Here is a 26,342-nt window from a genome sequence, read left to right as displayed (position 1 = left end):
GTCTGCTGTAAAACCTTCAAAGGCCAGACACCACAAAAATGTAGGTTACAAATCAAATTGTTTTCAATCCAGCTATGAAGGCCCTGAAGGCACAGCAAGACATGACATTGGAAAAGTTGGTCGAATACTTAAATATCTGAAAGCAATTTTAGATTGAGAGGAGTTTTGGTGCAAGGATAGTGAGAAACAGTTGGAGTCACATTAGAATCCGAGGGACTCAGCCACAATCATTAACGTTAGAGAAGCAAGCAAAATCATTATTATTCAAATTCACAAAAGATCCATCCTTGGACTTAGCAGAAAAGCCATTTTTCTCCAAGTTCCAATAGAGCACCAAGTCTGGAAAAGAGGCAGTGAAATGATTTCTCAAAAAAAACACACGAAACACTAAAGTCATTTGCCTCACCAAGTGCTGCAAGTGCTTCAGCTTGCATCTTATTACTGGGGAGAATCATAAAAGCATTGGGGGAAGTGTATTGAGATAGAAAATTGGTCAGCAGAGAGGAACCAAACAGTAGGCATTAATGGGTCCTTTTCAAATTGACAGGCAGTAACTCGTGAGGTGCCACAAGGATCAGTGCTGTGACCCCTGCTATTCACAATCTATATTAATGATTTGGATGAGGGAACAAAATGTAACATCTCAAAGAGGCAGATGATAGCAAATCGGATGCAAAGGTGAACCATGATGAGGATAGAGACATCCTTCAATATGATCTGAACAGATCGGGTGAATGGGCAAATCAATGGCAGATTCAGTATAATTTGGATAAATGAGAGGTTATTCACTTTGGAAGCAAAAACAAGACGATAGATTACTACCTGAACAGCTGTAAATTTGGAGAGGGGGAGAGTGCAGGGGAATCTAGGTGTCCTTGTGCACCAGTCACTGAAGGTAAGCATGCAGGTGCAGCAGGCAATAAAGGCGGCAAATAGTATATTGGTCTTCATCGTGAGAGATTGAGTACAGGAGCAGCGATGTGTTGTTGCAATTATACAGGGCCGTGGTTAGACCACACCTCGACTATTGTATACGGTTTTGGTCTCCTTTACTGAGGAAGGACATTCTTGCTGTTGGGGAAGCGAAGCCAAGGTTAACCAGGCTGATTAGAGGATGGTGGGATTGATGAATAAGGAGAGGCTGACTCAGTTAGGATGGTTTTTGCTGAAGTTCAGACGAATGAAGGGAGACTTCCGAGAGTTGTAAAAATTTAAAAGGGATTAGACTGAGAGTAGATGCAGGGAGGATGTTTCCAATGGTGGGGGAGTCCAGAACCAGGAGTCATAGCCTGAGGATTCGGGGTAGAGCATTTAGGGGTGGAGATGAGGAGACATTTCTTCACCCACAAAGTGGTGAGTCTATGGAATTCATTACCACAGGAAGTAGTTGATGTCAAAACATTGAATGTATTCAAGAGGACGTTAGAGATAGCACCTGGGATGAATGAGATCAAAGGTTATGGGGAAAAAGCAGAATGAGGCTATTGAGTTGGACGGTCAGCCATGATTGTGATCAATGGTGGAGCAGGCTCGAGGGGCCAGATGGCTTCCTCCTGCTTCTAGGTTTCTGTGTAATCGTAATACAACAGTGCAGAAAGACTCTGCACTGACGCATCAAAACTCCTGAATGCCCATATAATCCCACTTGCCAACACTTGGCCCATAGCCTTGACTTATGGCCAGGTACTCACCCAGGTACATTTTTAAATATGAGAGGCATCCCATCACCACTACCATACCAGGCAGTGCATTCCAGACCATCAGCATCCTCCGAGTAGAAAAGAATTTCCTCAAATTCCCCCAAACCTCTCACCCCTCACTTTTAACTTGTGTCCCCTCATACCTGACCCTTCAATGAAGGGGAACAGATGCTCCCTGTCCACGCTCCTCAATCTTGAACACCTCAATCAGGTCGCCCCTCAGTCTTCTCTGCTCCAGAAAAAACAACTCAAGCCTATCTGACCTCTCCTTATAAATGTTCCATTTCAGGCAGCATCCTGGTGCATCTCCTCTGCGCCCCATCCAGTGCGATCACATCCTTCCTATAATGTGGCAACCAGAACTGCCCACAGTACTCCAGCTGTGACCTCAAAATTCCATACAACTCCATCATGACCCCTCTGCTTTTGTAATCTGTACCCCGATTGATGAAGGCAAATGTGCCAGGTGCCTTTTTCATCACCCTACCTATCTGACAAACACACAAAGGTCCCTTTGTTCTTCGGAACCTCCCAGTGCCAGAATATACTTGCTTGTCAAATTATTCCTTCCAAAGCACATCACCTCTCACTTTTCAAGGTTAAATTCCGTCTGTCACTTACCTGCCCATTTGACCATCTCATCTATATCTTCCTGTAATCCAAGACAGTCAACCTCACTGTTAATCTGGTCAGTCTGTGTGTCAGAAAGGAAAGAGGGCTCGGCAGCTTGCAACTCTGAGTCACCTGAAGCTTGCCACAAATCTGAACCAAAAGTCTTGCACATTCACTCAAAAAGTAATAGTGGGAGCTTGCTCTATGTCTGAGCACAGGTAATTGTGTTTACCTTTTGCCATAATTCAGTCCTACTCATGGAAATTAAACATGTCATACTGGCACTGTCAGAGTGATATTTTGCACCTGCTGCACTGGAGAAGTAATTCACAGAGTTAACATGCATTATTTATACGCAAGCCACAGAAGGACTGTTGCCAATACTGGATGTGAAACATGGAAATATGCATCACTGACCCCATAACTACAACACAATTCTAAGCATAAAAACCAACACTCAAACATATCCAAATCACAACCATATTTTATTTTACTTCTCATTAATAGATGGATAAAACTGATCAACATTTCTGGCCTTTGAGATTAAACTGTGCACCAAACCTGATATGAAACAATCCAATGCAGCTCAGTTGAATCAATGCACAGCAGAAAGCATTTGTCACAGAATACATTAACCCAGTTTCAGGCTAAAGTTTTTAAGCAGGTACAATTATACCAATCTTAACATTTAAGTCAGTCTTCACCTAGAAGCATAATACTCAAAAAACTGAAATGCTTCAGAAGAGAAAACAACTCAGAGGGAATTTTGAATGCTCATAGGCTAGATACCTTATATGCTTAAAAGAATCCAAGTTTCAAGATCCTGAATCCAAAGGTTTCCACATTCGACAATATTTGCTTCCCCCTTTCCCCAGTTCTGAGTGACAGGAATTGTGAACAAAGGACAGTGGTCATCAATTTGTGTGACCTGTGCAGTGTCTGATCCAAACACCACTGCAAATGAAAAAATACTGCTGTTTCAGGGAAAAAAAAGACTGAATTTGGGAACTGGTCTCAGCAGATAAACAGCTTTAGCTTAGACCAATGTACAATAAAGGAGAAACACTGTGGTGTACACAGCTTTTCATCTTTCGTCAGTCACTTTCGTATTGGGATGTTTAATTATTCCTGGCAGCTACTTCTAGCTAGTATGCTATTATTTATCATATTTCCATCTCATCTTCAAGATCATGGTACAAAACTTAACAGCTGTGGTTTGAAAAATAATATTTATCAAAAAAATTTCATGACCATTAAAATGAACAAGGTTTCAAATCACCTAAATCTACAGAATAAATGGCATTTAATTAGATACGATGTTGACGATATTCAGCGAATATTAAACATGTTCATTACTTGCAATGTGGTATCATTTTGGTTCTTTGTTTTGTTTCTTTTTGTTCTTTTAGGTTGATTTGTTTATTTAATATTCCCCTGTAATAAATGGCTGGATAATTTCTAAACATAGCTCGAGTTATTGGGTCCACACTAACTTTCTTATAAATGCTGAAGCAAAGTAATTATTTAATATTTCTGCCAATTCACAATGGCTGCCTTTGATCTTATGTTATCCATTCCTTTGTCGATCTATTTCTGTTCTGACTTTGCTCTTTTATACAAGTTACACGCTTGCAGAATATTTAACTTTTTTGTTTGATGTTGTTTGATAATTACATAATCCTTTATTACCCTCTTCATTGTTGACTTCTCTCCTAATCTCTCTGTATTAATTTTTGTCCGGCGCTCCCCTGCTGTTTGTGTATTTTTGAGTATGCCACATTCCATACCATTGTTATTTCCCTCATGTCTTTATTTATCCATGATTTCTCGTTACATAAGTTATCATTTTTTTAAAATGGCACACATTTTGCCTGAACTCCGCTGAATGCCACACCAAATGTTTCCCATTGCTCTCTGACATTGTTTGCCAGATTGTTGCGCATTCCACCTCCCTCCTCCCCAAGTTATATTCACAGGTCCTCAAAATAATTTTTTTATCCCATTAGGTTATTCTTTGTTACGTTTATGTCCATCTCAATCATCATAATGAGTATTATATTGTGCTTACAATTGCCCAGGTGATCCTCTACTTTTATCTCTCATCTATTCTGGTTCGACCAGTTACAAGATTCAGCAGTGAATCCTCCCTTGTTGGGTTTCTTACACATTGGGTGAGAATGGATTGGATACACACTGTTGTTTCATCCAAGGGATGTCAGTATGGCTGGCTGCGCCGTCATTTATTTCCCATCCTTGATTACCTTTGAACCAAATGGCTTGCTACACCATTTTGGAGGACATCTGAGTCAACCACATTGTAGGAACTCATTCTCTTATCCACTTCACTTACTCTTTCCCAGATTAATAATTTCAAGGTAGTTGAAATGCCTTATGATTATTATCCCACGTTCATTTTAACACATATTTCTTTCCCCATTCCATAATAAATGTAACAAAGGGCAATCTATTTGAGCAAAAATTATTTTGGGGTTTGAGAGCAGAACTTGGGAGGGGGAGGGGAGGGGAGGGGGTGGAATGGACAACTGTTGACTCCCTTAGTGGTATTTGATCCTTTCTTGTTTTGTATTTCTAACCACAAATCCATTGTGGATTGAATCTACAAATCCATTTCAGACTGATGGCTGTCACTTATTCTACTGACATTATCCCCATCAAGTATAATTATTCCAACTCCTTTTCCCCTTCTCCATCTTTCTAAATATGTTAGATTCAGCAATGTTTAGTTTCCTGCCTCAACTCTTCTGTAGCCATGTCTGAGTATCTCCTATTATATCTGATGCCTTGCACTATTTTATTGCTTCTAATTCCCCTTATATTAGGGCAGCGTGTACATTGTTGTACAGGCAGTGTAACTCAACTTCAATAGCAGTTCCTCTGTTTATTTTCAACTAGCTTTTTTCAAATCTTCTGTTACGTAACTCTTAGCTAGTCCCTGTTTATCTTAAATATCTCAATCAAATCACAGCTCAGCCTCTTTAACTCAAGTACATATAAACTAAGCATAACAACTCTAAACCTTAATATACTCAGTTAAACTGCAATCTATACCCAAGGCCAAAATATTTCCCGATGTTCAACAATATGTATTTAACATATTAAAATGTCCTAAGGTACATGTGACATTCAAACAACAAGGAATATTACTGCAGACTCAATTTAGTCAACGAGTTAGGATTTAAGAAGCATCTCAAAAGGAGAGTGTTGGATAAGTATAGGGAGGGAATCAGCAGCTGAAGGCCCAACCCCAGTGGTGGAGCAATTCAAATTAGGAATGTCCAAAGGCTGGAGCAGGCGAATACAAATATGATGTTGTTAAAGACTTGATGGTGATTTGGGGGCGTGGGGCAGAAACTCTTGCTTTGCATGGAGATTTACAATGTGTAAATTATTGCTGTAAATAAAAAGTTCTGGCTAAAAATGATACAGACTCAAGCAGAATATTTTAGGAGATTTGACATTCCCCAAGCTCCATATGCATCCTACCACACAAAACGTTGTGGTAATGAATTAAAGGTGAAGCATGGGTTCTATCTTGTCACTCTGAGAACCAGGAGGCTCAAAGTGGGACGAATGGAAAAAAAAAGGACACCCTCCAAACCTCCTGGAAAAAGTGCAACATCTCCCCCAATACCTGGGAATCCCTAGCCCAAGGCCACCTGTAGCAGAGGGAAAGCATCTGGGAAGGGGCTGAACACTTCGACATCGCCGACAGCAAACTGAAGCCAATCACTGACAACAAAAGGAGCAAGTGTCAACCCGAGAAAACCATATACTCACTCATCCAACCACGATCTTTCCAACCTGTGACCGAGATCGCAGATCGCTCATCAAACTCCTCAGTCGTCCGAGAATTCACTTTTACTGTGGAAGCGAGCCATCCTCGATTCTGAGGAGCTGTCCAAGAGATTTTCTGACTCCATTTTTTGAACAGTAGTGTTACATTTGCAGTTTTCCAATCTGCTGGTAATATTCTAGAATCTAGGGAATTTTGGGAGATTACAAACAACGCATCCACTACATCTGCAGCCACTTCACTCACTTCCTGCTGCCTTGGAAAAACATCCAGCATAATCAACCCCACACACGTGGGCATACTCTCTTCCACCTTCTTCCATTGGGAAAGAGATACAAAAGCCTGAGGATATGTACCAAACAAGTCAAGAACAGCTTCTTCATTGTTGCCATCAGACTTCTGAACAGACCCACCATATATTAAGTTGACCTTTCTCTACACCCTGTGACTGCAACACTATTTTGCACCCTCTCCTTTCCTCATCCCCTATGTATTCCATGAGCAGTATGTTTTATCTGTATAGCACGCATGTAACAATGCTTATCACTGTATATGACTGTACGTGACAATAATTAATCAAATCACTTAAGAACCTTGGATGAAGGCCATCAGGTCCAATTTTAATCCCACCAGTTTTCCTAGTGTTGTTTCACTAGTGATCATGACAGTTTTAAGTTTCTCTCCCTTTTGCCCTTCGGTTTTCTACGATTCTTGGTACCCTCCTAGTATCTTCTCCTGTGAAGGCTTGTTAAAAAATAGTTCTTCTCTGTCATTTCCTCTAAGACTCATCCTCTAAGGATTTATTTTATTTCTGTCAGTTGGAAATCATCCACCTAAGTAATGGTTCAGATTTAGTTGGAAGATCATTTCAGTGTCATTTAGAGACCCAAGTTCAAATCCCATCATGGCAGATAGTGGAATTTGAATTCAATAGAAACCTGGAACTAAAAGTCTAACACTGACCATGAAATCATTGTCCATGTTGTAAAAACTCTTCTGGTTCAGTCATGTCCTTAAGGGAAGGAAATCTGCCATCTTGACCAGGTTGCACCTGCATTCCAAATTCATAGCAATGTGGTTGACTCTTAAATGCTCTCTGAAATGGCCTCGCAAGCCATGAATTGAAGAGTAATAGGGACAAGAAATAAGTGCTAGCCTAGTTCGTAATGCCCATATCCCATTAATGATTTTTTTTAAAAATTACAAAGTCTGAGGGGAATGGAGTCAGTGACTGGAACAAATTTTGTGAAAGGGACCAAAGACAATGGCTTCAATCTTCATAATATTTACTTGAAGGTAATTTGTGTTCACCCTATGCTGGATGTTAGACAAGCAGTTAGACTGTTGTAACGTGCTTAAAAGTGACAGCATGCTGATTGATATAAAAGCACCACTCACTCATAAGGGATTGTAAACACACTGTTCATTCATTTATTAAGAACAGGCACATAAGAACATGGATGTAAAACTTGAAGACATCAGCAGCAGGGCTGTGTGCGCATTCTGCTCCAGCCAAGTCAAATGAAGGCTGGATCGCATGACACACCTCCCCGAGAGATATATTACCCCACAGACAATTTAGGTTTAGTGTATATATAGTACTCCAGAAAGGATCTGGACCAAGGTTCTACAGGAAAAAACATTGGTCTACTTTTGCTTTCCAACCCAATTCAGATAAAGGCATAATTCCCAATACGTTTTAATGGTGCATGAATCAAGACAGATACATTTTTCTCACTCTCCATCTTTGCTACTCGACCAACTATTGTTGATGACAACACAAAAAATGCTGTTGCTCTTCTCAAACTATGAAGAACTCACACCCACCTCAAAGGACAGATGAGGTTTAACAATACCTCATCTATACCACTTCATCTGACAAGTGCAGTGCTTTCTCTCCACTGCAAAGAAGTCACAGCCTACAATTTGAGTCCAGTCTTCGCATGATCATGAATCTGACATGGGTCAAATTCCACACTTTAGTCTCACTCAGAAGCAGCAAGGGAAGGACTTCACTCCTCAAAGGCACTTTTGCAAAAGGAGTAGAAAGGATGGCGGGGGGGGGCGGGGGGGGAACGGATTTGTAACATTTTACCAGACCTATTTTCTGCTGGGAGTGATGGTAGATAGTGAATGTATATGCCCAAATTTTGACAAATATAGGTCATGGTGATCTGATTATATTTTTCATAAGATGATATTATCCAAATGGCAGCACTTGGCTGACACCCAGAAGTGTGCGGACGGATGGAATTCCAAGCATGATAACCATATATCCTTAAAAATTTAAAGTGATAATAAACTGGTTGTTCTACAATAGTAGAATTTGCAAATTCAAATCCTTTGCACTACTGTTGATCCGATCTTCTGCAGCATCACCAGTCTTTCTACCCTTAACCCCATCAACATAAATACAGGTGGGAATACCATCAAGAGGTCAACATGGAATTTAAATTAGATTGAGCACAGTAAACAACTGCATGCAAGCACACACATTGGTAAAGTTCAAACTGAAGACAAGCCACCATTTGTCAGAAAGTATAAACCCTCAGTTTCCCCCAACATATTTTTGGGGACACTGCCATAATGCATCTTTCTCATCCTATCTCTTTCCTCCTCACTATCAAAATACACTTCAATGTTTGCACAGGTTGCCCTGAAATTTAACTACCATCATTCTGCTGGATGAATTAATTAAAAACAAATTATTTTCGGTTACATCACAAGGTGCTAAATGTCACTTTAGAAACTATACAAATGCATTTAAAACATGTTCAAGATCATCTTCTCCACCACTAAGATTAATTATGCTATTAATTATCTGGTCTTGTAATTGAAACTAAAATTCCATTTTAGTTCCTTTGCCTACTTTCTCCACAGAAAGGTAATTCCTTTGTTCACAAAGAAAAGATGACAAGGTCATTCAAGCAATTGCTTTTCAATGAGTTGCAATCCTTCAACTGAGTAGCTTAATCTTGGCAACAGCTCCATAAAAAAGCTTGCATTTCAATCTCCTTTTGACAATATGTTGCAAAGAAGATTGGTGTTCTTTAGACTTACTTTAGCATTACAACAATAACGATCGGCATTATCCAATCCTCCTTTATTGCATGCTTAAATACTTCCTTAAAAAGCATAATTGTGCTACACATTCATGTTCTCCAATATTTCTTTGAATTTATTTCTGTCACAGCAGGTTAAAACCTTGCAAATAATTTCCATTAAAATAAATTGCTGAAATTCTTACCAATAAATTGACTTATTCAGGTTCTTGCATCATTATCAGCCAAAAGGACACCGAGATAAAAATTATACAATACACACTTTCCTGTGATTTTTCTGCCACACAAAATTGAAGCCTAGTCACACATCTCAGCAGTTATGCCCAAAATTGCACAAATTGTTCTTCTCTCACCTTGTGGTACATTGTGCTGCAAATGCAACATATCTTCAGTCCTGACATGCCTCCAATCAAAGTCATCTTCCTGATCTTGCCAATATTCACATGGTTCCAGGCCATCATCAAATGTGCAGCCTCCTGTGAGCAAAAATAAATAATTAAATGACGAAACAAGGAATAAATCCCAGCGACTGGTCAGGTTTCACCTTTGATTTCCCATTAGAAGTCTTCAGTAAAGCTCGAGTCAAACCTGTTAGTGGAGTTGACATGACAGGTTTTTCATCCTATCACCTTTTACTTGAACACTTCCATTCTTAAGACAATTATTTCATTCACACATCAAGATTCTACAATTAACTGCAATGATCCCTTAAACATTCTACACCAATGGTGTCTGGAAGTCAATTCCAAGTGTTGAACACACTGTGAAAAAGTTATTTCCTGTTAGCAATCTTAAATTTACCTTCCATCAGTTACAGCCCATGTTCTTGTCAAACTGTCACTTTACAGTAATATTCCAATTTAACTTTGCCATTCCTATAACTACCGAATAGATGATCATCTCTTAAACACGACCTTTGACTGACAAGTCCAATTTTCTGCAGTATTTTTTCATAAGTTTATGCCTCTTGAGGCTAGGATATTTTCTACTCATGGCATCAAGTATTGAATGTCTTTTTCTCTTGTGATTGGAACTGAACGCAATACAGAAATGTGGCCTGATCAGTTTTAATCAATTTTTCTCAGTTACATTTGGTCATACAGCTCAGCTTTTATATGCTTTATTGATTGTTGCACTACCCTGATTGAGCCTACCAGGCTTCCTTCAAATTCCTGTTTGCTATTCTATCCTTCGAGCATTGTGTGCATCACCCACTTCAAGCTTCCATGTTTAAAACTTTGCATTGATCATTATTAAATATTATCTATGCATATTCTGCTACATATATACACAGCTCAAAAGGAATTAACCAAACTCCTGCCATTGCACTTCCCCATCTTGATCAGTTATCACTCTAAATTTGACTAATTCATACTTAGTTTCTGAATTCAATTAAATGCAAATTAGATGTAGCATTGGCCCCAAAAGACTGCAAGGACATCTGTCCAGAACATCGATCCCTCCTTCTTTGATATAACTCCTTTACTAGCATCAGTTGTTTTTTTTCCACCCATCATCCAGTTTTCATTTTACTTCTCTCTGGCTGCTAAAGTTTTTGCTGCTTTGCCCACATACTCATCACTGCCTCAGCTACTCACATGCTCCAATCTCCAACAGTGCTTCCCATTACCTCAGTTTCATACCACTTGAGCCATTTAATTCTTCCAATTTCTTCCTTAAGCACAGATTGATTCTAGTTTTGTACGTGTCTATGCTCCTCTCCCATTTATTAGATTTGTTTTTACACGCTACTTATCTGTAACGTACTCCCCATTGAATCATAGAACTTCACAGTGCAGGAGGCGGCCATTCGGCCCATCAAGTTTGCGCCGTTGTGACCATTGCGAAGGGTATTTGCCTGAAAATAACAATGTCAATTCCTTCCACAGATTCCTATCTAACCCAATTCCACAATTTGTTTCTTTTCCATTTCAAATTCTAAGCATCTGCATATGATTTGTTTATCAAATTTAATTACCTAATACATTACTAGTTTTAGAAAATAGTATGAATTTGATGACAATGCTACATGGACAATAAATCGCAACTGATATTAATTCTTACACTTATCTGTACCAAAGATAGAGGAATTTATTTAGTTTCATCTGAAACTTGTCACATGCCACGTGCGCAAAAGGCAACACTGACGCCATTAAAGGAAAGTTCATGTATTCAACAGATGATATGGGGTGAAGGGTGTGAAGAGTTCACTTGAGTGGGCAGAGATTCTTTAAGGATAAACAGCAGCACAGAGCATAGAAGCAAATTACTGTGGATGCTGGAATCTGAAAGGACAATGAAAAATGCTGGAAAGCCTCAACAGGTCTGATAGCTCTGTCCTGTCTCCACGCAAGCTAACATTTTGAGTACAGCACAGAGCAGCTACACCAAATGGCCTGTGTTGTGCGTTCTAAATATTTAATTCCATTTTATGCAATTCTCTGTACTACATATCGAATTTAGCTGGATGAATGCAGCTCCATGCTCTCTCCACTCACATTGTCAGTACCTTTAAGACTTGATTACCTGTAAAGACTCAGATTCCAACCATTATGTTGTAAATTGAGATTGTGTCTTTATATGCCCTGTTTGTGAACAGAACTCCCACTTACCTGACAAAGGAGCAGCGCTCTGAAAGCTGGTGGCTTCTGCTACCAAATAAACCTGTTGGACTTTAACTGGTGTTGAGAGATTTCTTACTGCCAGGGCAGCTCCAACAGCACAGGAAAAGCTCAACATTATCCAGGACAAAGCAGCTCTCGCTTGTTTGGCACTCCATCCATCACTTTCAACATTCACTCCCTCTACCACTGGCAGCAGTGCACTCAATCTACAAGATGCATTACATAACTCACCAAGGCTCCTTCAACAGCACCTTCCAAACCCTAGAAAGGCAAAAGCAGCAGATGCATGGGAGCACCAGGCCACACATCATCCTGGCTTGGAACCAGAGCACCATTCCTTCAGTGTTGCTGGGTTAAAATCCTGAAATTCCCTTCCTAATGGCAGTGTGGGTGCACCCATACTACACAAGCTGCATCAACATGTCCTATTGCTTTCCTTCATCTAATTACCTGGCTTCTCCTTAAATGCATCAATTGTATTACCTCAACCACTGTGTAGTAACAAGTTCCAAATAAGTTTCTCCTGAATTCCTTATTGAATTTGTTAGCAACTAAATTCTGATTGTTAAGTTTCAAATTCCCCCACAAGTGGAAACATCTCTACTTCTACCCCACCAAATCCCAAGATCTTATCGCACCACCCATTCGCCTTCTCGGAGGGAAAAGAGCCACATCTTTTTCAATCTATCTTGATAGCAATCACTTTTCAATTCTACATATTTATGAGGTGATGGGACTCAACTCCACCTATCTTTTGCTTTTCACTTGATAGGAAGATGAAGATTCACTTTTAATTAATCTAGTCTATTCAACTGGAATCTAATCTCCTTCCTCAAAAGCAAATCTATTCAATAATTTCAAAAAGAATTTCACATTTTTGACAAAGCTCCCAAAACCTTCTGCTCACAGGTAATCATAAATGTTAATTCATACAGTCAGTGTAATAGACTTAACTTCGATTAATGGGCAGATTTAGAACTAAAATGACCACTCATCAATTCAGTGCAATCATCAGGCAATTAGATTAACTGAAGGGTTTATTTTATAATACAGTTCTATGTACAGTTCACTGTACATAGTGCAAAACAAATATCTTTAAGATAAAAGCAAATTACGGTGGATACTGGAATCCAAAAAAACCAAAAACGTTGACAAATCTCCGTAGGCCTGACAGCACCTGTGGAGAGAGAACAGAGCCAATGTCAAGTCTGGACGACTCAACTGGCCAAACAAAAATAGGTCTCACGTGACAATGCTTACAGGTAGTCCAAGATCCTGAATGCCTTTTCTGATGTTTTCTACAGTCATATCACAACCCAAGTGGGATACGCTAAAGTTTATTTATTAGTGCCATAAGTAGGCTTACATTAACACTGCAACGTTGTCGGCACACTCCAGCACTTATTCAGGTACACGGAGACAGAATTTAGCATGGCTAATGCACCTAACCAGCACAGCTTTCAGACTGTTGGACAAAACAGCAGCACATGGAGGAAATCCACTCAGACGTGGGGAGAACGTGCAAATTGCATACAGGCAGTGACCAAAGCCAGGAATCGAACCCTGGTTCCTGGCACTGAGGGGCAGCAGTGCTAACCATTATGCCACTGTGTACCCGTTTAACATTAGCGATTCAATTATTACTGTTGTACAGCAAGCTAAGACAAAACAAACTGATTGTCCAAAGATCCCAATCACTAGCGTCTTGTTCAATCCTTAAAGCCATTTTGTTACAGCTTAGCCAGCCTACTTACCCCAGAAATCTTGTGAAGAGCCACAATTTTAACAGTTCGTGACACATACCAGTTCAGACTATGAGAGCGCATAAGTTCAAGTGAGAATGGCAGAGAGAGAATCCAATTTTTAAAAAAGGCAAAAACCTAACCCTCCTCTGCTTTAATTTTAAGTTCCAGATCAACTTCTGCAATTTCAGTCCTGATGTCTTACCGTGAAATCCAACTGCCCCTTCTCAGGTGATTGGTTGGTTCACCCTAAAATGGGAAGCATTTTTATCTGTTCACTGCAGTAGCTTACAAACATGTGGGGGTTAGGTTGATTGATCACGATAAATTGCCCCTTCGTGTAGGGGGAAATATGATGGGTTACAGGAATTGTGCCTGGGTGGAATTATGGTCAGTGCAGACTCAATGGGCCAAATGGCCTCCTTGTGCACTGTAAGGATTCTATGATAAACAAAAAACTCACTGTTGACAGCTGCTTGTGTGAACTGCATGAATCCTTCTATGCTAACACTCAACTTGTGAATGAAAAATATCAGGAGGAACTTTTGTTTCAGAGCATCTGTGCCTTTTGTTGTAAAATTCCTAGTAACCTAATCTTGCAATATTAGAGCACAGATGAAGAGCAGCAATACATGAATAATCATCAAGGGTGTTGTTACAAGGTGCAAACATAATACCATTCAAGAATTGTGAAATACTTCATTGTTAGTGAGGAACTCTCTGTGCTTCCTATAAACTGTAAGTGAATAATTGGAACCAGATGTGCATCTGTCCAAAAGTAATTTAAAGAATGATCATGGTCTCAAAACAAATCATCCACTAATGTACAGGATTAACAATATCCACCACAACCAAGGAGGCCCAAGTGTATTTTGCATGGTGGCATGATAATCATGATTTTTGCCTAATAAGGAAAATTCTATCAAATTATACATTAGATCAATTTTCCATTCATTATGAATGCAACTCTTGTTAAGCTGATTATGTTTAAACCGTCATATTTTAACTTGAGGCAAAAATCGAATGACTTGGAACGGAGGATGGTAACTTGTATGGAAATCTGCCAAGAAACAGTACGCAAATGTGGCCTGGCCAGTTATGTTAATTCGTTTATGGGAAAATATATTTTCAAAGTTAACATATTAGTTGCCTGTAATTTTTAGTTCATGTTGACTTCAATTTATTTGTTACAACCAAAGTCTTAAACAGTGAAATTTTGTCTGATTCAGTGGGAAAATGCATGTTTTTAAACACATCAGTCTCTGTGGGGATCATAACATACAATATTCACAGTTTGGTTATCTAGACATATAATGCATGCAAATATTTTTGATCTCCAGTTAATCACTAAGCAACTGTAGTACCTGATGTTTTCAGTGTTTATTTGCATGCTATAATTCTCTTCCAATGTAGTTCAAGATCCAATATTATTGCCCATCAACAACAGATTACAACATTCCACTAGTAAAACTTACGAGCTGTTGTTTGTTTATTTATTTAGTACTAAAATAAATTGCCTTTCTTTTCTAATCTTTATCTCTCCAAAAGCATCAATTGGATTTCTCCCACCACCAGTGTGTCCAGAGGTGATGTGAATAGCAGGATAGGGGCAATCTAATGCAAGGTAAAGGAATTAAGAAACAAGGGGAAAAAGTTAGCAAAAACTACAAAAAGAAATGACAGAAGTTATGATTTAGAATTATTGATTTCAATGTTGAATGCAGAAGATTGTAAAATTACGCAGTTAAAAGATAAAGGTGCTCTTTCTACAACCTTAGATTCAAAAACTGCAGCAAGCCAAGGATAGAAAGATCCAAGAGGGAGCAAAGTGGAGAACTGATATACAGGAAATTCAGTGGACAGTGAAATACAGAGGACAGTGTCACATAACTTCCACCTCTCCTCACTAACTTTGACAAGGGATCTTTGGTTTCCCAAGATCATTAAATGTCTTAATCATCAAGAATTGAAAGGAAGGTTTTGGGTCCCTTAGTCCTAGCAAATGAAAAGACTCCTGTTTGTCAGCCTGGATTATGAAATGCAGATAGCCTTTGTATAGCTCTCTTTGAATTTGGCTTATGCAACCCACAAGTTAGTAGCTTCTCAGAGATAATAACGTGTCAGCTTCCCCAATAATGCCAGGTAGCTTCTTTTGTTTGGCAGGTCAGAGATTCAGCCATTTTTAAAGGTCTTTGCCCAATTCTATTTTTTTTAAAGAAATAACAAAATATCAAAATATACACTAGGAGATCTTCATACCCTCACACTATCATAGTTCTCAAAGGGAGGGGAATGGAGGAGGCCATAATTACATGAAACAGTTGAGAGTTCTGCCAACCGCAGTGGTGGTGGTGGGGGGAATGAAATCCTCAGTTGAGGAACAAGGAAAATATATCAGAGGTGCCAGTGTAGAAAATGGGACCAACCACATACAAAAGGGTGCTCACAATGAGGTTCAATTACGTGTTCTGGAAGCTACATATATTCATATGCAGGGTTCTGTCCTTTGCAAATCTAAAGTACGTGTCCAGCCTTATTCAACTAAAAGCTTGGGGGACAACTGTTCACTGGTGCATTCCCCATTGCAACACTTGACCAGAGTTAGAGTTAATTTGCCTCAAAACAGCAGCTGGGAAGGTGGGGGATGGGGTCCCTGCTGCATTTTCCATGGTAAAGCCATCACCAATTGGAGTCCACTTGCCAACCAATCAGCATGCTAACTTGCGCATAAATCATTATTTGCTTTGAAGTTTATTATTCTTGCGATTTTGTCCTGTTGTGAAGCTCGGACAGCACAAGTTCTGGACTCCCAAGCCATTCACTGCAGCCAGGGTAGGTACGAGCATCAACAGGCCCATTGTGAATATTGGTTGATTTCTCAGACAGGCTGAGGAGGAAGGAAAGATAAGACTCCGGTATGATGGATCATGGGGAGCTAAGAGAGAGGATGAAAATTTGAAACTAAGTTAATAAAATTTTCCACTTCAGAGTGAGACACATCAATGCAGTCATGAATATACTGGAAAAAGGTGATAGAGATGCACCCCGTAAGAAAGACTGGAATAAGGCATGTTTTCACCCTCCCAAAAGACAGGGATCACTAGGAACCATATGGTTACCCATTTATTTGGAGGATGCGAGCAGAACTAAAGGAAGCTGTGCAATGTAGGCCTGGGTGGGATTGTAGTCAGTGCAGATTCAAATGGCCTCCTTCTGCACCGTAGGGATTCTATGATGTAAAAACAAGTTAAGCCAGAAGGAGGGAGGTTGTTGCTGGATCAAAACTGGGTAGGCGATTAGCCAACTGGTGAACCTGACATCGGCACTGGGGAAAAGGCTGGAAACTGTTACCAAGGATATGATAAATAGACACATGGATAACAATCTGATTGGGCATAGTCAACATGGATTTATGAATGTGAAATCATTTTGGATGAACGCATTGGAGTTTGAGGATGTTACTATCAGAATTGTTAATTGATACAGTGTACTTGGATCTTTAGAAAGTCTTTCCCAAAGACCCCAACAGCAGGTTGGTTAGTAAAATTAAAACACACGAGATGATGGGTAATATACTGGCCTGGATTAAGTTTCATTAACAGGCAGAAAACAGCAGGAACAAAAGGAGCCATTCTCACATTGGCAGACTGATTAGTGGGATACGACAAATTCTCTGCCCGTTGAAGTGGTGGAGGCTGCCTCGCTAAATATTTTTAAGAAGCAGGTTGATGGGTTTTTGATAAGCGAGGGAATTAAGGGTTATGGGGAGAGGGGCAGGAACGTGGAATTGAGCCACGACAGATCAGCCATGATCTTATTGAATGGCGGGGCAGGCTTGAAGGGCTAGATGGCCTACTCCTGCTCCTATTTCTTATGTTCTTACGTTCAGTGCTCAGGGGCCATGCTATTCACAATATTATGAATGATTTGGAGGTAGGAACCAAATGCAATATTTGCAATTCACAGATGACACAAAGCTAGGTGAAAATGTACATGATGAGGAAGATGCAAAGCAACTTCAAAGGGGTTTGACTGACTTAGTGAGTGGGCAAGGACTTGGCAAACGGAATATAATGAGGAAAAATATGAGATTATCTACTAGTTGGAGGAACAGATGTGCAGAATATTTCTTAAATGGTGAGAGATTAGCAGGTGTAGAAATATAACGAGGCCTGGGTATCCTTGTGAATAAATCACTGAAAGCTAACTTGCAGGTGCAGCAAGCAATTAGGAAGGCTAATGTTATGTTAGCCTTTATTACAAGAGGACGAGAGTATAGGAGGAGCGAAATCCTGCTTCAATTGTACCGACCTTGGTTAGATTGCACTTGTGAGCACTGTGTATTTTTGGTCCCCTTACTTGAGGGAGCGTATTATTGCCACAGAGAGAGTGCAATGAAGATTCATCGACCTGTTCTCAAAAAGGCAGGACCGCTACGAAGAGGGTGGGGAAACTTGGCCTGTATTCTCTTGAGTTTCAAACAATGAGGAGTGATCTCATCGAAGCTTACAAAATACTTAAAAGGGATAAACAAGGATATGCAGCTACGATGTTTCCTCTGGTGGGAGAATCTGGGACAAGGGAACAATTTCAAAACAAGGGGCAAGCCACTTGGGTCAGAGATGAGGAGAGATTTCTTTACTCAGAGCTTTATACATCTTTAGCATTTTCTACTCTATAGAGCTATGGAGGCTCAGTCACTGAGTACGTATAAAACAGAGATTGGTCAGTTTCTAAATATCGGCGACAAAGGAATAGGGAGATAATACAGATAATGCATTTGGATGATCAGCTATGATAGCACTGAATGGTGGAGTATGCTCAACGGGCTGAATGAACAACTCCCGTTCCTAAGTATTAATACATCAGGATTGAAAGCTGATCAAAAATACTAAGGTTGAAAAGTCTTTGAAGAACTAGTACTTCACAAGTTAAAAACATGTATTCCGTTATAAATTTCCACCAACTGCAATAACATGCATAATGACATAATGTTTTATCTGCAATTATAGGACCCAGAACAGTACTAGTAAGAAGTCATTACACAGACAATCAGAGCTCTTTTGTTTTAAGTTAATTTCCTTCACAGTCACTGCTGCTACCATTGCACTGAAGTAGTTACATTAAAAAGAACGTGCATCTTAAAAAGGGCATTTTATGAATCTATATCAGAAGATGATAGACTTGACGGTTTTTAATTACACATCCAATAGTTGCATCTCTTTCTGGGATCACAGAAAATACATACTGAAATGTTAAATAAATTCAGTTACTTTTGCTATAAATGCTGCAGATTGATTCTGGTGATGTGTTACCGTGGTCCATGTGGAATTCCCACTATTGTGCTTTAAATCAACAACAGTCAAGGTAAAATAATTCAAAATTTCTAACTGGCTTTTGTGAATTTAATGATATATCGTAAACATTCTTTGGCTAGTTTGTCAGTACTAGATGCTGAGGTTATTTTGCCACATCTGAGATTTACAGCTGCACTTTCACCAAGTCAGGATGACTTAAGAGATCTTATAAAATGACAGGTGGACAGGTCCCAATCCTGGGATTTCCAACCAATTCACGGGGTTTCCAATTTTCAGGTATGCCTTTTAAGAGTGCAGGCTGGTTCAGATCACAAGCCCACACCCTGCACTCTCAACGTGGTTGGCTTCATTGCAGAGATTTGCATGTCCACAATTTGCCTGCAGTCAGGCTAAGTTTTCAAGGAGTGGTTCTAACAGCACCTCAAAGTGCAGTGAACCAGAGTTTGCATGAGGAAACTTTTGAAAGGCAAGTTCAAAAGATACTCATCATGGTCCGTACCCATCCCCTGTGACCTCTCACACCCCCAGAACCAAGATCTGCCACTCAGCATGACACTTCATGCCCCCATGCTCATTCATTCACTGAACATTATTTAGAAGCAATGAACCCGATAGTGACAGTACAATGTGCTAAGTTTCAAAAAACATAACATTCAATTTTTCTAAAAACTCCTTTTTGGAATCTCCCAATAAAAACGTTGAACACCAAGAACATTTAACATATCAATACCAGAAACTGCAAGAATCCGAAATATTTCATGTGGAAATAAACACGCGTATTTGATAGCATAGATCAATGCTGTTATTGATCCCCAATCCCAAGAAGGTGGAGGAGGCAAGTTTGATCAGGGTATTCCAAAGAGAATTGGATTGCTATCTGACAAGAAATAATGTGCAAGGTTATAGGAAGAATAAGGCAGGGAATGGGATTAGGTAGAATACTCTTTCAGTGAGCCACTGCAGACTTGAGGGACTGAATGGTCTCCCTCGGTACTGTACTAATTCTGAGATTCCGAGAAGGCGAAAGAAAGAACTCTATAAATAATGGAAGCAGCAAGTTGACGTCTCTGTTTTGTCCTGATAGCTAAAAATAGTCAGCAGATTCATATTACTACATGGGGGAAAACAAGGAACTTGATTGGACAAAAGTATAATGATAAATATTTGTATCAATCTAAAACAGAATGGCATGTAAAAGTCTTAAAAATTAAGTAACTTGAAACCAATACCAATCCTCTAGCCCAAGAGGCATACATTTCATTATTATCTACATTGTATTTCCAAAACGTACAATTTTTCTTATCAGCTATTCATAAAACATCTTTGTGCATAAAGATTCAGTAAAGTGATTGGGTTCTGTTGTACCAGGTTCAGTGAGTTCAATCAGATATCACAGTTGCTAAATTCCACCGTGGATAGGAACTACCTGATTGAAGATCACTTTACATTTGGTAGACCAGGTGCTTAAGGTCTTAAGTGATAAAGCTGAGTAGCAAGTCAACTGCATCATCCGAGTATTGTATCAATGCTTTGTCAACCATAAAAATCACAGCAGTTTTAAAAAGTCAGTTTCGACTGCAAACATAGAAATGTTCAAGTGCAGAAAGTGTGTCTCTGTGGCCAGAGAAAAAAGAAACTAGCTGCTCATTTTAATCCCTCTTTCCAGCACCCAGTCTGTAGTTTTGTAGATTACACCACTTCAGATGCAGATCCAGGTTCCTTTTAAATGGATTGTACATTTCAGCCTTGACCACCAATTCAGACAATGCACTTGAGACACCCACCCCCTCTGGGTGAAAATGTATTTCATTATGTCCACTCCAATTCTTCTATCAATTACTCTGTTTCCTGGTAACTGACCCCTCAGCTAAGGGAAACAAATCTTTCCTGTTGATGCTAAGTATGCCACTCCTTAAATGTGCACCTCAATTAGGTCACCTTTTTGTTTTCAAGGAAAAGAAACCAAGACTACCCAATCTTACCTTATAGATACAACTTTCAATCTCTGGCAACACGCTTGCACATCTCTGCACTCGAGAGACCGCAATTCTGTCCTTCCTGTAATGTGGTGACCAGAACTGTACACAAAATTGGAGCTGTGACCTAACCAGCGAATTATAAAGTTCCAGCATTAGATCCTGCTTTTGTATTTAATACCTTGTCCAACAAGGGAAAAGATAGATGGATTCTTGATTAGCAAGGTGGTGAAAAGTTGTGGCAGGTAGGCAGGAATGTGGGGTTGAGGATCCAATCATATCAGCCACAATCTACTTGAATGGCAGCGCAGGCTAGAAGGGCCAGATCACCTACTCCTGCTCTAATTCTTATGTTCATTTGTCTCCCATTAATTTGATGCTTTTTTCGCTTTCAGTACCTGCATCCAGTCAACTATCACCAGTTTATCTTTAGCTTTGCAAAATTTGTCTTCCCAAATTGGAACTTTTATTCCTGTTCTTTGTACTTTTCCATAATGATGCTAAATCTGGCTGTATTATGGTCACAACCTTTGCAATGGTCACTCACTGACACTTTAACCACTTGCCCAGCTTCACTTCTCAACATTAAATCTAGAATTGTGCCCCCTCTTGTTGAGCTCGTTATGCGTTGACTAAAAAGTCATCTTAAATACAGTTCAGGAATTTTGTACTTTTCACATTGTGCCCCAACTGACATTTGGATAGTTGTATTATGTACAGCAGTCTCTAAATAGCACAACCTATTTGTTAATACGCTCAGAAATTTGCTTAAATATTTGCTCTTCTAACTAGTGCCCAATATTTGGCAGTTGATTGTACACTCTAAGCAGAGTGGCTGTCTGTTAGCAATTTCTGAGCTCAAACCATATCATCTCATTTGATGATTAATTTAGGACATTATCCCTGTCCCAGCTCCACTAACCACCACCCCACCCCGGCTGTAATTGCTTCTTTAACCAGTAATGCTACCCCCACCTTTATCCCATTTTCTTGGTCTGAAAACTCTGTCCATGGATGTTCAGCTCCCATTTGTGTCCCCTTTTAAGCAAAGTTTCCATAAGAGAGATAACATCATGCCACTGTGTATCTGTGCCCTCAGCTCATCAGCTTTACTTTCTGCACTCCTAGTTTTTATAATATATACTGCGCTGCACACTTCCTAACCTTTGCTCCTTCTGTCTTTCAGAGTCATTTGCTATTTTACTATCTCCCATTCCTTGCTCTGAATTTGCACTTAGATTCCTGTTCCCCTGCCAATCTAGTTTAATAATGTGGAGATGCTGGCATTAGACTGGGGTAAGCACAGTAAGAAGTCTCACAACACCAGGTTAAAGTCCAACAGGTTTATTTGGTAGCACAAGCCATTAGCTTTCAGAGTGCTTCCCTGTCATCAGGCGAATGGGAGTTCTGTTCACAAACAGGGCATATAAAGACACAAACTCAATTTACAAAATAATGGTTGGAATGCGAGTCTTTACAGATAATCAATTATTAGCAGTACAGACAATGTCAGTGGAGAGAACGTTAAGCACAGATTAAACAGATGTGTATTGTCTCCAGCCAGGACAGTTAGTGAGATTTTGCAAGCCCAGCCAAGCCATGGGGGTCACAGATACTGTGACATGAAGCTAAGATCCCGGTTGAGGCCGTCTTCATGTGTGCCACGCAAGCCCATGGAAAACCTCACGATCCTCCACTTCTCCAGCTTTCACCCTGAACATGTTAAAGAAGCCATCCCCAACGGACAAGCCCTCAGTATGTACAGGATCGCAACAGACATCTCCAGATGCCTCATAAGAACAGGATATGGTGCTTGACTCATCGATCGACAGTTCTGACTCACCACAGCAAAAAACTGCACTGACTTCAGAAGACAAACAGGACACGGTGTACAGAATACCCTTCATTGTCTAGTACTTCCCTGGAGCGGAGAAGTTACGACATCTTCTCCAGACCCTTTGACATGTCATTGATGAAGACAAACATCTCACCAAGGCCATCCCCACACCCCCACAACCTCAAACAGACCACTGTCCTCAAACTATGCAGTCTTCAGGAGAACAGTGACCATGAGACCACACAACCCTGCCACAGTAACCTCTGCAAGATGTGCTGGATCATTGACACAGATGCCATCATCGCACGCGAGAACACCATCCACCAGGTATATGGTGCACACACTTGCAACTCAGCCAACATTGTCTACCTGATATGTGCAGAAAAGGATGTCCTGAGGCATGGTATATTGGGGAGACCTTGCGAGATGCTACAACAATGGATGAACGAACACCGCACGACAATCATCAGGCAAGACTATTCTCTCGTTGGCGAATATTTCAGTGGTCACAGGCAGTCAGTCTCTGATCTTCGGGTAAGCGTTCTCCAAGGCAGCCTTCACAACACATGACAATGCCGAGTCGCTGAGCAGAGACTGATAGCCAAGTTCTGCACACATGGAGATGGCCTCAACCAGGATCTTGGGTTCATGTCACACTACCTGTAATGCCCATGACTTGCCTGGGCTTGCAAAATCACACTAACTGTCCTGTCTGGAGACAATACGTATCTCTTTAACCTGTGCTTAACCCTCTCTCCACTCACATTGCCTGTACCTTTAAAGACTTGATTACCTATAAAGACACACATTCCAACCATTATTTTGTAAATTGAGTTTGTGTCTTTTTACACCCTGTTTGTGAACAGAGCTCCCATTTACCTGATGAAGGAGCAACACTCCAAATGCTTGTGGCTTGTGCTACCAAATAAACCTGTTGGGCTTCAACTTGGTGTTGAGACTTCTTATTGAATGTAGTTTAAACCATCTTAAATAACCTGTTATTGAAATTATGCATAAACAGGCTGGCATTACCGTTCCTTCCTCAGAGACAAATTGCTAGACTACAGAGAAAGAGACAGCAAGGGAGATTAAACGTGATATAAAAAGACACACAATATAAGGCAGACACACACAAGCAGAGAGTGAGCTGAAGAGGAGGAAAAGGAGCTTGGCAACAAAATATAACAGCAATGCATCCAACTTAGGATCAAGTTTGACTTGGAGATAATGATATCCTCATTACTTTTGAATGGGCCTACCTCACATTAAGTTGATTTTGTCTACACCCTAGCTGTGATTGTAACACTACATTCTGCACCCTCTGCTTTCCTTCTCTAGGTACGGTATAGTTTGTCTGTATAATGTGCAAGAAACAATAGTTTTCACTGCATACTAATACATGACAAAAATAAATCAATTCAAAACTAGCACCTACATCCTTTAATTTCTAATTGTGGAGGTCATGGGGATGTCATCTGTACATTTAAACTGGATTTCCCTGAAAATCCTGTTTTGCCCAAGCCTACATGTCTGTCACAGTGTAAAGAAATCAGATTGACCAGAAGAAGCACTGAAATCTGAACTGAAAGACATCAGGCTTCCAGAAGCTCACTCAGGAAACAGAAACCTGACTTGAAGTCCCTTTCCACTTCAATGTTTCTCACCTTAGCTCTGTAAAATTATAAGGCATAACAAAAATCTTTTGGTGAACTGGTATATTTTCATCTGCTTTACATTTCCTGGGAACCACTTCATGATTGGTGCACTTGACTTTCAACTTTGTCAACTCAAAATACCCATAATTTGTGCATCAAGTTACTTCCATCTTATAAAAATGATACCACCCAAATTCCCTTAGGATTCAAGGTCTCAAAGTTAAGTTACACTCAGGCTCAGGTAGCTTTTCATAAAGACTTAACAAAGAAAGCATGAACCAAAATCACTGAACAGAAGGATTCTTCAAATGCTATTTGAAAAACAGATCTTTGACAGAGAAAGCTTTGATGCTTGTTTTATACATAATGCTTAGATTTAGCAAAACAAGCCAAGCAACGTGATTTTTAAAAATCAGCATTTTCAAAGCACTGCTGAAACAAGCAATCCTCAACAAAATTCTGCAAGACTTGTTTATGAAGATTCAAAATGCCTTGCGAGCAGTTAAGACGACAAGCATTTGGAAACTGCTTGCAGACGTATGTTCAGCTCACCAAACTCTTCATGACTCTCAGCAAAAAGTATATCTCAGGAAGGGGGAAGATTCTAAGAAAGGGATAAACTAAAAAGGAAGTTAAGGAGAGTATTAAGTTGAAAGAGAAAGCATACAATGAGGCAAAAGTCAGTGAGAGACCCAAAGACCAGGATAACTTCAGAATCCAGCAAAGGAGGATTAAAAAGATGAGAGAGAAAATAAACTACAAGGGCAAACTAGCAAGGAATATAATAAACTGATAGGAGTTTATTGAAATATATTTAAGTCAGTCTTTACAATGGAAGATACTTCAAACAATGTTAATACTTAAGAAGATGAGGAATAATTAAGCATCATCACCAATACTAGATTAGTAGTATTAGATGAATTAAAGGCAGTTAGTCCCCTGGCCCTAAAGGCTTGCATCCTATGATCCTAAAAGTAGCCAGATACATTCGTTGCAAGTTTACAAAAATCCTTGGATTCTGAAAAAGCGCCAGATGATTGGAAAACTCAGTGACATCCCTACTCAAAAAGCGAGGGAAGCAACAAGAGGGCAACTATAGGCATATTAGCCTAAAATCTATTGTTGGAATCAGTTATTAATTAAAGTAGCACATTTGGAAAATCATAATCTAATCAAGCAGAGTCAGCATGGCTTCCTGAAAGGGACAGCATGTCGGAGTAATTTATTCGAGTGTTTTTGAAGAACTCTCAACCAGAGTGGATAGACAGAAACCAGTAGATGTGTTGTACTTGGACTCCTTGATGTTCAACAAGGTACCTCACAAAAAGGTTAAGATGTAAGAGCCCATGATGTTGGAGGCAATATATTGTCATAGAAAATTGGCTAATGGGCACAGAACAGCTAATGGGGATAAAGGATTCTTTTTCAGATTGACAACTTGTACCAATGAGGCTCCACAGGGATCAGAGTCGGAACCGCAACTGTTTCCAATATATATTAATAACTTGGAGGAAAGAAGTGAATGTATGATAGCCAAACTTACAGATGACACAAAAGTAGGCAGGAAGACAAGTTGCAAAAGGGATACAAATAGTTTATAAAGAGATATTGATAGGTTAAGTGGACAAAAAATTGGCAAATGGAGTATAATGTGGGGAAATATTAAATTATTCATTTTGGAAGGGAGAACAAAAACGATTTAAATGGACAACAATTGAAGGAAGCTACAACATGAGGGGACTTGGGAGTACTTGTCTATGAAACACAGAGAAGCTAGCCCACAGGTGTAGCAGGCAATCAGGAAGGTTAATAGAACATTGGTCCTTTTTTCAAGGGGATTGAACTATAAAAATAGAGACATCTTGATGAAACTTTACAAGGCACTGGTGAGACCACATCTGGAGTACTGTGAGCAGTTTTGGTCCCCTTAAGGAAAGTTATTATTTCATTGGAAGCAGTTCAGAGAAGGTTCACTAGGATGATCCCTGGTGTGGAGAGATTG

At 39.8% G+C, this 26,342-nt stretch overlaps 1 protein-coding gene across 9 annotated transcripts in view; it reads right to left on the bottom strand.

Annotated features, from left to right (window-relative positions):
• Positions 1–26,342, bottom strand: part of ptprk (protein tyrosine phosphatase receptor type K) — a 610,212-nt gene that overhangs the window by 495,121 nt on the left and 88,749 nt on the right. For all 9 annotated transcript variants that reach the window (XM_080192477.1, XM_080192478.1, XM_080192479.1 and 6 more), the window contains exon 2: positions 9,542–9,664. In XM_080192477.1, coding sequence (XP_080048603.1) covers positions 9,542–9,664 — 123 coding nt within the window. The remainder of the gene's footprint in view (positions 1–9,541; positions 9,665–26,342) is intronic.

The sequence above is a fragment of the Carcharhinus amblyrhynchos genome, chromosome 7, assembly GCF_965287045.1.
Source record: "Carcharhinus amblyrhynchos chromosome 7, sCarAmb.v2.hapA, whole genome shotgun sequence".
Taxonomy (NCBI): domain Eukaryota; kingdom Metazoa; phylum Chordata; class Chondrichthyes; order Carcharhiniformes; family Carcharhinidae; genus Carcharhinus; species Carcharhinus amblyrhynchos.
Note: the sequence above shows the minus strand (reverse complement) of the source record. Positions and strands in the feature narration are given on the sequence as shown.